The 13556-nt window shown below is 49.8% G+C and overlaps 1 protein-coding gene across 3 annotated transcripts in view; it reads left to right on the top strand.

Annotated features, from left to right (window-relative positions):
- The first annotated feature begins 4694 nt into the window (after positions 1–4694).
- HEMK1 (HemK methyltransferase family member 1) overlaps positions 4695–13556 on the top strand; it is a 57392-nt gene continuing 48530 nt past the window's right edge. For 2 of the 3 annotated variants that reach the window (XM_025204341.1, XM_025204340.1), the window contains exons 1-5: positions 4695–4822; positions 5271–5391; positions 5898–6387; positions 6922–7013; positions 8962–9055. In XM_025204341.1, the coding sequence (XP_025060126.1) occupies positions 6127–6387; positions 6922–7013; positions 8962–9055 (447 nt within the window). In that variant the 5' untranslated portion in view covers positions 4695–4822; positions 5271–5391; positions 5898–6126. The remainder of the gene's footprint in view (positions 4823–5270; positions 5392–5897; positions 6388–6921; positions 7014–8961; positions 9056–13556) is intronic. The other variant, XM_006023761.2, reaches the window with a different exon arrangement.

The raw sequence follows: 13556 nt of genomic DNA, 5'->3' as shown, positions 1-13556 counted from the left end.
ACACAGACACAGTAACTGCTCACCTTCCCAGGAGAGGTACTGTCTGTCTGTCTGTCTGTCTGACCTCCTTGTCTCCCGCCTGAAGTGGGACCCTGGTGTCAAAGTCTCTGTGATGTGTTTGCTGGGGGATGCAAACCAATTGCCTTCTCCTAAAGAGAGCTGCTTCCAGTGAATACCGGAAAGCCACCTTAGCAGATAGATAATTCTTGGTTGAAGACAAGGATGACGAGCAGCCTTAGGCAAGTGGAACTGAGAGTGCTGGTGCTGGAGACAGGGGACCTGCTGCTGCTGCTGCTCCTATTGCTGCCGCTGTCATTGTGCTACTTGCCATTGTATTTTCCAAGATGCCAGGAGCAGCCCACTCTCTCCTCCCCTTTCTCTGATCTCAGGCTTTGATCTCCTCTTTGCTTGGGATTGGTGGGGAGAGGACTGGGTTCTGGCTTGGGGTTGGCCAGGCTGCTTGTCACTCCTGAGCTGTTTGGTTGCCGCTGCAGGGCGATTCTGAGGTTAAACAGTGGGAAGCTGGGATTTGTAGCACCCGGCGCTGACAGTCGGGAAGGCTGCTCAGATGCTCTGCAGAGCAGAGGGATAAGGACGGGTTCACGAGCCTCAGCCTGAGCCCTCCTTGGGATGGTGTTTTGCCACCCTGTATTCCCAGTGGTTCAGGAATATGGAATTCCAGCCCTGCTCAGCTCGTCAGGAAAATGCATCACCAGGAATTTCATTTACAAGAGGGCACTGGTCCCTGCACCATCAATGCAGAACCATTCTGCCTTTCACTCGGTGCAGTTTTCTCTTGTCCCTGGTGGTGCTAATACATAATATTTTGTTCTTCTTTGCTTTCATTGGAGGATCTTAAAGCACTTTGAACTTTTTAGTACTGAAGTATACTGGACATATAGGACTAGAAGGGACCACTTGGGTCGTTAATTTAGTCCCCCACAAACCCAGTCAACTATGTAGTAGATATGAAGTCCAGACAGGTCCACAAGAATGTGCCCTTTCCCTCCCCACAACACACGTACATACCATGAGGCACAAACCACTATATACTATACTGTATATTTGTATACACCATACAAACTTGAAACCTTCAGTACAAAAGACCAGAATATTTAGGAACTTCAATACGCCATAGAAAGAGAGTGGGATTGACAAAGGTCGCTACTAATGCCAAAGGCCCTGCAATGGCAAGGATTTGTTAGATGAAATATGCCCAAAGAGTTCTAATGAGCAACTTGTAATTTCAGCATTTGTCTGCTGGAAGTTTTGAAGAGAGAGGAAATAGAGCTCCTGTGCACTCATGGCAGTTAGAAGCAGCTTGCTGGAATTACAGCACCACAATATCTGTCTGTTGTTGGTGAAATCAGAATCCAGTCCACAGACAAACGGCCCAGTCCGCAAAGGTGGACTCTGAAGTCTCCTACCCCTCAATACTACCTTCACATCCTCCAGTGCTTTCTGAAAGATGTGACAGCTGCATTTTATATTAGTCTGAGCCCTTCTCCCACCTACAAACACAAAGGCAAAATCTTTTTTATCCCAGGCTTAGCAGCAACAATGCCAGGGGACATATACCAGGGGAGACAAAGTCCTGTCTGGAGAACTGTATGTAGTTATTTGTTTCCAAAGGTTTGGTTTTATAAGGAAAATTAAAGGCAGTAGGGAATAGGCAGGGATTATACATGGCTAAACACCAACGTCCAAAATGTTGGGATGTTTATTTTAGTGTAGTAGTATTGCTTTGTATTTTGACCAACCACATAACTATACAAGGTACAAAACCCCCTTTGAAACCTTTTGATAATAGTGTGTCTGCAAACAGGCATCTGGAATGAGAAATGGCATACCAGGGACAGCCCCTTGGGAGATTACACTGAAGAGAGACCAGTGATTCTCAACCAGAGTGCCACAACATCCCAGCAATGCCATGAGATCCTTTTAAGGGTGCCATGGGGTGCTACACAATATTAGCACTGTTCAATATGCAAACACCTATACTAGTCTGAGCCTTTCTCCCACCAACAAACACAAAGGCATAATCTTTTTTCATCCCAGACTTAGCAGCAACAATGCCAGGGAACATATACCATGGAGACAGAGCCCAGTCTGGATTCACAAGATAAACCCAGAGATTTCAGATAGGAATCCATAGCGTTGAAAACATTTTGACTTGGTGCAATCTTTTGGAATTCTTTGCAAATGAAGACTTGCTTTATTATTTTTCCATAATAAGAAAAAACAAGTGAAAGCTATGAGCTGGCACTTTTTGAGGGTTGTCGTCAGTCTAGCCAAGTTGAGAACCACTGAGCTAGACTTTTATATCAGTGACTAAAACTGGTTTCTTGAATGATTGATCATTATTTAATTGTATTGTGGGAGGACCTAGAGGCTGTAGTCCAGGATCTGTATTCCAGAGGCTGTATTCCTTTGGGCTTCTGTTTTGGCTGTAATACCTTGGATCCACAGTGAGTGACATGCTATCACTGGATGAAGAGCTAAATGTGTACATTGGAAAGGCTGCTACCCTTTCAGTAAGCTCTCCAAATGAGTCTGGAACTATACAAAACTCACAAGCAAAACTAAGCTGTTTGTGTACAAACCCTGCGTCCTTAGCGTCCTTATGTATAGAAGTGAGACATGGTCAACATATGCATATCAAAAAAAGAAGACAAACATCTTCCATCTACACTACTCATGGAGCACCCTTGACATCAAGTGGCAAGACAGAATTACCAACACAGAGGTCATCGCTAAAGCCAACCTGCCAACCATCACTGCACTACTCAAACAGTGGCACCTCCGCTGGCTTGGCCATCTCTGCAGGATGGAGGATGGGCATATCCTGAAGGACATCCTGTATGGGCAAATTGCAAGTGGAAAGAGAAGAGTAGGGTGCCCGAAACTGCACTTCAAAGATGTCTGCAAGCAGGACATGAAGGCTTTTAGAATTGACCCAAACCTTTGGGAGGCCTTAGCAGGAGACAGGACAAAATGGCGCTCCCTTCTCAATCATGGAGTACAACATCACTATGGGAAATGGTTACTTAAATTACAACAGAAACATGACTGAAGGAAACAGACTGTCAGTACAGTAGCCCCTAGTGCCATGTACACCTGTGACTGCTATGGCAGGACCCGCAAGTCTAACATAGGTCTCTACAGCCACAAGAGAAAATGCACCATCAGTCAGCAGAATAGCTGCCATAGCCATCGTCACTTGTTGACAAATGGATGCCATCGCAGATTCCTTTGGGCTAGCAACTCACCAGATACATTACCAAAAGGCAGGCCTTATCCTAGGGAGCTCTCAGCTTAAGAAGAGACTGTCCTTGTGCCAACACAGGGGCAGCCTGTCCAGATTCAGAGAAACTGAGTCCAGTCTTCAAACGGGGCTAGGGCAGCGTTCCCAGGAAGGGCCTTGTTAGAAAATGGGATTTAGGGATACTGGGGAGCACTCGCTGTGCTAGGGAATCCCTTGATCGCTGAAACATGCAGGATAGATGTATGCCTTATAGACCAGCGATGCGCAGCCGTGGTGCCTTGAGATCCTTTCAGGGGGGCTGCACAATGTAGGCACTGTCAGGTGTGCCAGCCCGCTTCCCAAAATAAACCCAGACATTTGAAAGGGGGATCCACAGCACCGAGTGCTCTGCCCTGCGGTGGCCTTCCTGAGCTCTCTGCAACCGAAAAGCTGCTGTTCGTTTTGCCTGCAGAAAAGTCAAGTAAAAAGGAAGAAGTGGCATCTCCCGAGGGCTGCCTTGAGTCTAACACGGATGAGAAACAGTTACAGGCTAACTCAAGCGTGTGTGTACACGTACACCGGTACGTATGTGTTTATGCAGGTGTACATGCAGATACACACACCTCTAACACAGCTGGAGCTCGCTCCGGCGGTGCCAGGCCGTGCCCTGCCCTTGGGCCGGAGCCGTGGCCGTGGCCGGGAGGTGGAGCTGTGGGAGCTGCAGGAGGCGCCGGGCGCCGCGTGCGCAGGCGCGGTTCGGTTCCGGCCGGGCGGGGCGGCGCGCGGCGCTGTGGGGCGGTGCAGGGAGCTCTAAGTCGGCGGGGCGGCGCGGCGGCAGGGCCCGGCTGGTGCACGGCGCCGCCCAGTACAGCCCTGCCAGCCTCTGCTCCCCTGCGGCACTGCCTGTTTTCTCTGAGCCCTTCCTGTCCCTGGGTGGCCGATTTCCGCACCTGCCCTCGCCTCCGCCCCCTCCAGCGTCTTCTCCCGGCCTCTGCTGCTGCCCCAGTCGCCTTTCTGCCCTTGCCCCGCTTTGCCCCCCGCTCCCGGGGCTGCGACGGGGCCACAGGCCGCCTCCGGCTGGCCAGTCTGGTCTGGTGCAGCTCCTGGGTGGTTGGAGCAGGGGCGGCAGGACACGGGCGAGTGCAGCGGCGACAAGGGAACCAGGGCTGGGGGCACAACGGGGATGCGCGCGCTGCTCTTGCGCTGTGGGAGGAAAGGTCAAAAGCCAAGAAGTGACTGTAGTAGTGCCTCCTTAGCACAGACCCTGTCTATAACAGCTCTTCACGCTTACCAGTTCCAGCAGCAGGAGGTATTTTTTTTTCCTCATTGGAGGTAGATTTTCCACTCCAAGGGCTAAAAGGTGTTGTCCGGTCTGTCTAGGAGTTTTAGAAGATACTCTCCACTACGTATTACAATTTTTTTTTTTACATAATGACATAAGGAGAACCTATTTATTCCTGTACTTGCAGAAATTGATACATTTCTCAAACAGAGAAATTAATCCGGCTTTTACAGCAAACAGATCCAAATGTAGTAAACCGTCTCACAATTTTCGCTTACAAGGATGAGGCAATTATAGTTAAGTATCCTTTATTACTGATATGAGTGATCCATCTTAACATTATACTTCATTTTATTGTCTCAATGGTGGATCTATGTGCACCAATATTGTAGATTCATGTCTTGGTTTACAACTATATATTAATAATGTTTTTATGTTGGTGGGCTCTTTTTAGTATAATATTTGTACCTTGGTTACTTTGTTCAAACTTATTTATATTATGGGTGTATGTGTGTTATGGTGTCTTTGGGAGCATGGCATTTACCCAGAATCCTTAATAATAAATTGAATTGAATTGAATTGAACTGAATTGAATTAAGATGCAGCAAATTGATTAACTCTGTTATAGCAAATTTCCTCTTTTAATGAACTTTTCTCCTAGTGCTATGGGGAACAGGGGGTTGTTATAATGGGGTTGTACTGTACTGGTTAGCTGTGGACACGTTCTGGCTTTTTCTCAACCAGATGTGTTGACTTGCCTATCTGCAGACAAAAATACCTGCAAAACTGAGGAGCTTGGTTATGATACAGATTCCAGGGGCCACAGCCTCCAGGAGAGAGACGAAAATGCCCATAGTTCTGTCTGGTAAGTCATCCTGGTTATACAGGCAGCACAGAATATGGTAGTACAGGCTTCTTGCAAGCTCTTCCACCAACATGCCTCAATCCTATAATACAGACAGGAGTCTGAACTCTGTGGTTCATTCTGTGCCTCTGCTTGCATACAAGTGAGACAATGTGGAACGTTATTGTGGTTTGTGATGTGAATGTTTGTTCATGGGGAGCAGGATTGAGACTGTTTACTTATTTCACAAAGGGGACCCCAGCAATCACTGATAACCCTTAAGTGCTATCGACCAGGCACCTGAAGCTCTTGGTCAAGAGGCAGTGATCCTATTCACAGTATTCTGTGCCTACTAGTTCCCTTCATTTTAATATTAAGTCTTTTAAAAGATAGATATGTTCTATGATATCAGATGTTTTCCTTTGGAATGCGAGTGAGGAAAGCAGCCTGCTTTTTATGTAAGTGGATTTTGTTTGATGCTGCAGTAGTCTAGGAATTCAAGCTGTGCTGTCCCCTTCTCTTTCCAGGTCAGCAGAAGGACTAGTGTGAAGAGATACCTGCCATCAGGCCCTTTGAACTGTCATAGACATAAAAATGCTTTAGCAGTAATGTTCAGTTGACATTTATGAGGTGGTGACTTAGGAGTGTCTTGTGGTGATACAAACCAAAAACCTAGGACTTACTGGATCAGCTAAATCTGACTCAGGGAGGAGGGATATACTCAGGTTCTTGGAAAATTTAATTTGACCCTGAAGAATGAAGCTTCTTATCAGCCCATTTCGGAGGATGATCATGGGCCTCCTGCCTCACTGGGGACCAGTGAGAGTGAATCCTATCAAAAGCGCTGCATTGAACTCCCATCAGTTTCTTCTGAGACAGAATTTCAGTGGTAAACCTGGACCAGTGACAGCCACAGATCTGGTCAACTACTGGCAAGAAGTGTTTGAAGCTAACAGGATCCCTGAAGCACAAGAATCCAGCGAGTATATTGTTTCCTATGTCCTGGGAGCAAAAACAGTTAAGTGGTATGAAAATGAGGATGGTTATAGGGAGCAGAGCAGTGCAGAACTCCTGAATCCTCAACAAATTAACTCCAAGGTTTTGAACAAATCACTAATCTCCCCATTCCCTTATTTTATCTTGCTGCAAACTGGAAAGAGTAACATTTTCCTGCCTTACATAGGGGTTGTAAAGCACTATTGGTTATTTGAAGATACCTTGTTCTTCTTTAATGCTTTTTATCGAGTGATCTGAAAGGGTAAGAATTAATTGCAGCATGCACATTAATTGCCCTGGCTCATATAACCAATTGTCCCTGAATTTTGTCTGCCCTTCGGAAACCCAGAACACGACAAGTAATTTCAAAGACAGTTTTAACTCTTGACTTTTAAGCGTGCCTGAAAATTCTGCTAATGATTTGGCATCTCAGAGGGTTGGGGTATTATGTATTTGCAAAGAATCAGGTCTCTGTTAATGTCTTGGTCAAGGGAGAGAGAAGGGGGATGCACAAGTTGTTCAGGTGGGCAGGTTTAAAGCCAATGTCCTCTTCAGTTCCACAGCTTGAGTGCCAGCAGCATGTCTACCCCCCTCACAACAGAGCAGCAGGAGCAGGTCCAGCAGCTGAGTGCAAAGCGGTTGCAAAGGTAGGATCTTCCCCTTTAAAATCATTCCTGCCTCCTTTATTTCCATTGGATTTTCTTCTGACTTTATTGCAAGCACAAGAAAAATTACTAGTCGTGCCTTCTGCTTATGCTCCCTTGGAAGTTTCTGGATACAGGAAACACCCTGTGCCCTGTCCTGAATAGTTATATTGTCATTGTGCAGTGATACAGCTTTCACTTTCCATAACAGATTTGTCCTTACTGATGTTGGGTGTCTCTTTGTCTGTTGTAATTCTGGCAAAAATGGTCTTCATCTCCCCCCGCCCCTGCCAATCACTGGTGCACTGGATCCTTTGCTTAAGGAGTAAAATGGGCCTGGTGCCTGTAGGTCACCTGGAACCAGACATGCTGGGGGCTTTACGTGAGGAGAGGAAATGATTAACAGGGATCTAGGTTTCTGTTTCCCATGGAAAGATGGAGTAAATTGTGGATTTTACCTTTTACTGGAGGCAAACACGGATTTCTCATTTTACTGGAGAAACCCGCAGATTTTGCAGTTCTGTGATGAGCCGTCTGCAGGATGGCAGAGTTCCAGCCTGCAGGGGGCTGGGAGGGAGCAGGAGGAGGGTGTTAGGCATGGGGTGTCATGTGCACGTATATGCACATGACTGCCAGGCAACCTGGAGAGCAGCTCCCTCAGGTAAGTTGTGGGGGGTAGGGATTGAGGCCCCCATAGGGAAGCAGGGAGGGAGTTGTGCAGGGCTGGGGCCGGGGCTGCAGCCCAGCCAGGCAGTGCCTAGGGCCCCGGTGGGGAGCGGGACGGGGCCATGAGTGGCCTGTCCAGGGGCGGGGCCAGCTGCCCACAGCTGCGTGCACTCCCAGGGGGGCGGAGGGGACCCATGCCCCCCAGGTCTGTGCATGGGGTAGGGCAGACTGCCTGCAGTGGGCTCGGGTTCCTCCTCTGCTGCTCTCCCCTGGCGCCTCCGTAGCCCAGTGTGTGGAACCCAACGCTATGAGGAACATTGGAGCTGCACAGGAGCTGCCTGCCACCGCAAGCTCTGTGTTGCCAGCATCTCCTACATGCAACCCCGTGCTGCAGCCGTACAGTCAGGGGATGCCTTGCCAGGGCAGCGCGGAGCTCACAGCAGCAGGCAGCTTCCTGAGTGGCTCTGCTGTTCTTTGCAGTGCCAGGTCGTACATGCTGAGCTGTGGAAGCGTCTGGAGAGGGGAGCAGGGTAGGAGCCTGTAGTGGGTAGTGCACAACGAACCCTTCCCCCTCCCATGCACAGATGTGGGGGATACGGGTCCCCCTGCCTCCCGGTAGTGTGCACCATCACGGGGAGCAGCCCCTGCCTGAGCCTGCAGCAGGCAGGCAGCAGTGGGGGAGCTGGGCTCTGCTCTGCTCTGCTGCAGCAGCTGCCACCTCCTGTCAGGGGCCCTCTCCAGCAGGGGTGGGGGAGCAGGAGCTGTGGCGCAGGGGGTGAAGGGAACCAGCAGGGCCAGGGGGGCTGTTGGGGGAGCCTTTCATTTTAATAATGTATTTGCGGGGGAGTTTATCAGAGAATCTGTGAATTTTTTTATCAGAGATTTTGCAGTTATTTTTTATCTGGGAAAACCAGGATCCCCAATGATTAGGTACTTGGATCATTAGGGAAACAGAGATCTTCAGGGGACTTGAACGTGCCTCCTCCCAGTTATCCTGTGACCAGTGTTTATGGAACAGTTCTCCTTTGAGAGTTAACTTTATGATGTGTGACAGAGAAGTGTGTAGGGATTCTAATACAAGTGTCATGTGCTAGCAGTGGTTGCTGTATTAAACATCATCTCCTAAATTGCCCTGATGCTTATGGGCAATTTAGGATGGAAGAGGCTGACAGGATCAATGTCCAGGGCTTGGAGATTGGTTATTAGGGTCATATAATCCTGAGAACTTGTTAGAATGGGGAGGCTAGTTTTAATGCAATGTGTAACTCACCTCCTCTTCTCTCAGGATGCCTGTGCAGTATGTCCTTGGTGAGTGGGATTTCCAGGACCTGACCCTCAAGATGAGACCCCCAGTCTTCATTCCTCGGCCTGAAACAGAGGTAGGACTGTGGAAAGGAGAAGCATGAAGTATTCTTCTACGTTCTGCCTTGCTTTAGATTTATCCTGTGCCATGTAAGAAAGTTGTCTGGGGCTATTGACCCATGATGTTTGGGTAGGTGAGCCTGTTTGCCCAGCTCCACACTGTAGAAGACATATATATATTTTCTCTTGCTCGGTTGTAAGGAAGTCCCAGGTGAAAGACACTGGAGTGGTTTCATTTCCTTTTTGTGGTGGCGGCACTCAAGCTGTATTCCCTACAGTCTAAGGACACTGTGAAGATATTCCAATGGCTTGTGTAGCTTCGCAAGTGGCCTGAGATGGGGCAGCATGTGGGGGAGGAGGGATGAGGTGGTGGCAAGCCCAGCCCACTTGCTGGGAGTGGGGCAGCACTGGTGATTGAGCAGCTAATTGCTTAATTGATGAGTCATTAGGTCAGCTGCTGTTTTCCTCTTTAACATCATAGGCCAGGGGTGGGCAAAGTCCAGTCGGGCCAGATTGGACCCACAGTGAACTCCATTTCCCAGCAGCCCCTGCCCACATTGCTGTGGCCGGTTTCCATGGAGACCATGGGAGTGGTGGGGCTGTGATAGTGTGGGGCCAGGGTTTCCTTGGAAACTGACCCCAGCAGCACTGGCAGGGCATGCAGCTGGGTGGGGAGCTGTTCCAGGGCCAGGGCTGGGATCTTGCAGTGGTGACAACATGGTCTGGGGCCAGGGCAGAGCCATGATCCGCTGCCTGCAAGCCCCTGACTGGGGTGTCTGGGCACTGGATTGCAGCTTTGCCCTGGCTCTGGACTGAAGTGTTACCGCTGCAGGATCCTGGCCCCAGAGCAGCTCCCCGCCCAGCTGTGCACCCTGTTAGCACTGCTGGGGCTAGTCTCCATGGAAACCCTGTCAATCATAGAAACATAGAGAAGTAGAGCAGGAAGGGACCACCAGAGGTCCATCTAGTTCAGGGGTGTCCAACCTTTTTGAATGTGGGGCCAGATCACGAACTTTTTATCACCCAGTGGGCTGGCGAGCCATATTCAAAGATGTCACAGGAAGTGGTATCACATCAGGAAGTGATGTCACGTGACCTTTGACACCAGTGAAGTTGCAGGGGTTGACATGGTGCTGGTTGACATGCCATGCATGCCAGGGTTGACACATGGTGCTGCAGGAGCCGCTTGGCTACAACCGGGTTGACCTGGTGCTGGAGAAGCCGTGGGGCCAGGCCAGGGTGAACCTGGGGCCTGCCAGTGCCATGCCCGGGTTGACATGGTGCTGCAGGACCCGCCTGAGCGGAACCAGGTCGGCACCGGCCAGGAAAAGCAGCATGCAGCTGAAACCAGCTTCCCACGTGCTGCTGGGGACGGGAGGAGGCCGACCAGGTCTGTACCGGCCCCTAGCAGCACATGAGAAGCGGCCCCCCGGGGCCTTGCGCACGGGCAGGCCTGGAGAACTGCAGTGCCCCGGGGGAGACTGGCCGGGGGAGCAGGCGCCGCCTTGCTGTGGGGCAGGGCAGGGCAGGGCAGCGGAGCTGGCTTAAAGTGGGCGGGTGAAGAGGCAGACGCAGGCTGGCAGTGCCAGCGGTCACTGTTTGGTCTCCTGCATGGGGCCGCTCCCTCAGGTCCCATGGGGGTAAGCTGCTCCCCTCCCCTCGCTGCTGGCTGGGGCCTGCGGGCCAGCCCTACCTGCCTCGCCACGGCTCTGCGGCAGGGCCCCCCCCCGCGGCCCCGGCTCCCCGGGGGGGGGCCGCATGTTGGACAAGCCTAGTATATACTAAAGAGATCTCAGGTAAGGGCTATGCCCAGTGCTGGAGAGGAAGGCAAAATCCCCCACAGTCCATACCAATCTGACCATGGGGTAAAATTTCTTCCTGACCCCAAACATGGCAGTCAGTCTGACCCTGAGCAGAGGGGCAAGACCCTCTAGCCAGGAACCTCTGGCTTTGATTCCAGCAGGAGCACTGGCACACACATTGGTGCACACATTGGCTCTGGCTTTGATTCCAGCAGGAGCATTTTTCCCCAGTGGCTCCATAGTCAAAGTCAAAGTCCCCAGCCTTGTCTGTAGCCAGTTCCCAGTGCCTCTGAGGAAGGCTTACAAACACCCTGACACATGCAGCAGAAAGTTCACCCGTTCTGCCCGCCTGGTGGTAATAGATATGCGCCTGCAGTTCCACGACGCTTGCTACGTCGCGTTTCCCACTTCACCAAGGGCAGTTCTCAACTAATTCTAGTTCTATTGTGCTTTCCCCGTATCCCATCCTCATCGCCATGTCGGGGCCGAGGGGCTGTGGCCAGCAGCCCGGGCACGTGGGCCGGGGAAAAGGTCGGCACGGCGAACTAGAATTAGGCACGGACACGTAGAGGTTGATTAAAGATTATTTTACTTACACCGTAGGTGGTCGCGGTGCAGGCAGGAAAACTTTCTTGAGTTGCAGTTACAAAAAAAACCACACGTGGAGTTTGCTAGGCTCCACCGAAGACACACGAGCGAAGTTTGCTAGGCTCTGCTAAACAAACATGAACAGAGCTCTGGATACCACTCACGGAGTTTGCTAGGCTCCGTGGACCGACCGAAATGAGAGTCCGAAAGGTGACTCTCCACGAGCGCGCAGGGTGGGGTACGTCCAGGGATTGTGCGGCAACGGGGAGAGGCTAGAGGTTGATCAGGCCCCTGTATCCTCCTTTAAGGCACATGCGGAGTTTGTTAGGCTCCACAGCGCGCTTAGAGTTCTTCACAAGATGGACGTTAAGTTCTCTTCCTCCAACTTGGGCGGAAACTGCTCAAGCCTCTTATACGGCTAGCAAGCCAATTGCTAGCCGCCACGTGGGAATAATTTAGAAACAGCCAATAGTGGGAAACAAATTTACATACGGGTGACGGGAACTCCTTTGCACCGGTGTTTTCTCTATGCAACTGAGAATTGCACCATGCAAAGAAAGCTCCATGTGGCAGGAAATAATTCTGCAGTGCCGAAGCGCACACACAATCATACCCTTTGGGTCATGACAACCCTGATTTGCCCTGCCCTAGGGACAGCTCTGCTTGCACCTAATGCTTCTATTGATGTATCCTAAAACCGCCATCACCTTTTGTGCAGTTGCATCACACTGAAGACTCATTCTGTGGTCGATGAAGACTCCCAAGTCCTTTTCCATAGTGCTGCCATCCAGCCAGGTGTCATCCACGTTACATTTGTGTTTTTGATTCTCCCTCCCAAGGTTTAGCACTTTCTATTTGAGTGCATAGAACTTCATCGTATTAGCTCTAGCCCAACTTTCCAATCTGTCAAGATCCCTCTGAATTGCACTCACATCCTCCAGTGTGTTTGCTGTTCTTCACAGTTTTGTCATCTGCAAACTTGCTCAAGGGCCTTGAAAATCACTGAGCCCATCACCTTCACATCTTCCTCCAGTTCTTCCCTGTTGGTCAGGACAAAATCCAAGATAGATTATCTCTTAGTTGTATCCTCCAGTTTCTGGAACAGAACATTGTCCTTCGCACAAGTTATGAACTGGTTTGACATTTTACATTTTACTTTATTGTTCTTCCAGCAGTTCTCCAGAAAATTGAAGACTGCCTACAGTGCCATCCCATTGTTTCTGGATAGATTTGTCACCTCCTTTAAGAGTGCCTCATCCACTGCCTCTTCCTGATTTGGTGGCCTATAATAAATCCCCACCATTATGCTTCATCTTTCACGTTTCATCTTCACCCAGATGCATGCTGCTTTTCTGTCTTCTTCCTCCTGATCCAGGGAACGAGCATGTGTTTTTGACATACAAGACAACACCAACAGCTTTTCAAGCCTGTCTGAAACAGAATGTAACCCTCAATGTTGATATTCCAGTCATAAGAGCTGTCCAGCCAGGTCTCTGTGATGCCAGTCAGATCATAGTTCTTTTTACAGGCTGCAGCTTCCAGCGTATCTTGTTTATCTCTCATACTGCTTCTTGCATTTGTATACATGCATCAGACATATTTTCCATTTTGACCTATTTGCTTCCCTTTTATACAGTCCTATGGTTTTCTGGTCCTTTCCCACAGGTACGTTGCTGCTTTGAGTTCTTTCTTTTCTGAACTGTGTGCTCTGTTGCTGGATGGTTTTGATCACCATCCCCCGTGGAACCTAGTTTAAAGCCATCCTTACTAGGTTGTCTTGGTTAAACAATGCCCAAAGATGCTCTTCCCTGTTCTTGTCATATGGATCCCATTTCTTGATATTAGTCCTCCTTCCAAGAAAATCTGCCTGTTGCCAAAGAAGCCAAAGCCTTCACATCAACACCACCATCTCAGCCCCATGCTTACTTCTAGGATATGGTGATCTAGAAGTATCCTTCTAGATCCTTGCCTTCCATGGGAAAAATCGAAGAAAACACCACTTGGAGCACAGTGGAGCACAGTATGCTCCAAGCTCCTTAATGCTGCTGCCAAGAGCCTCCCAGTTGCATCTGATCTGGTCAGTGTCCTTTCTGGCAGTATTGTTGGTGCGTACGTAGACAAGCAGGAA

The sequence above is a fragment of the Alligator sinensis genome, unplaced genomic scaffold (assembly GCF_000455745.1).
Source record: "Alligator sinensis unplaced genomic scaffold, ASM45574v1 scaffold858_1, whole genome shotgun sequence".
In the NCBI taxonomy this organism is placed as follows: Eukaryota; Metazoa; Chordata; order Crocodylia; family Alligatoridae; genus Alligator; species Alligator sinensis.
This window is presented reverse-complemented; position numbering and strand designations above follow the sequence as displayed.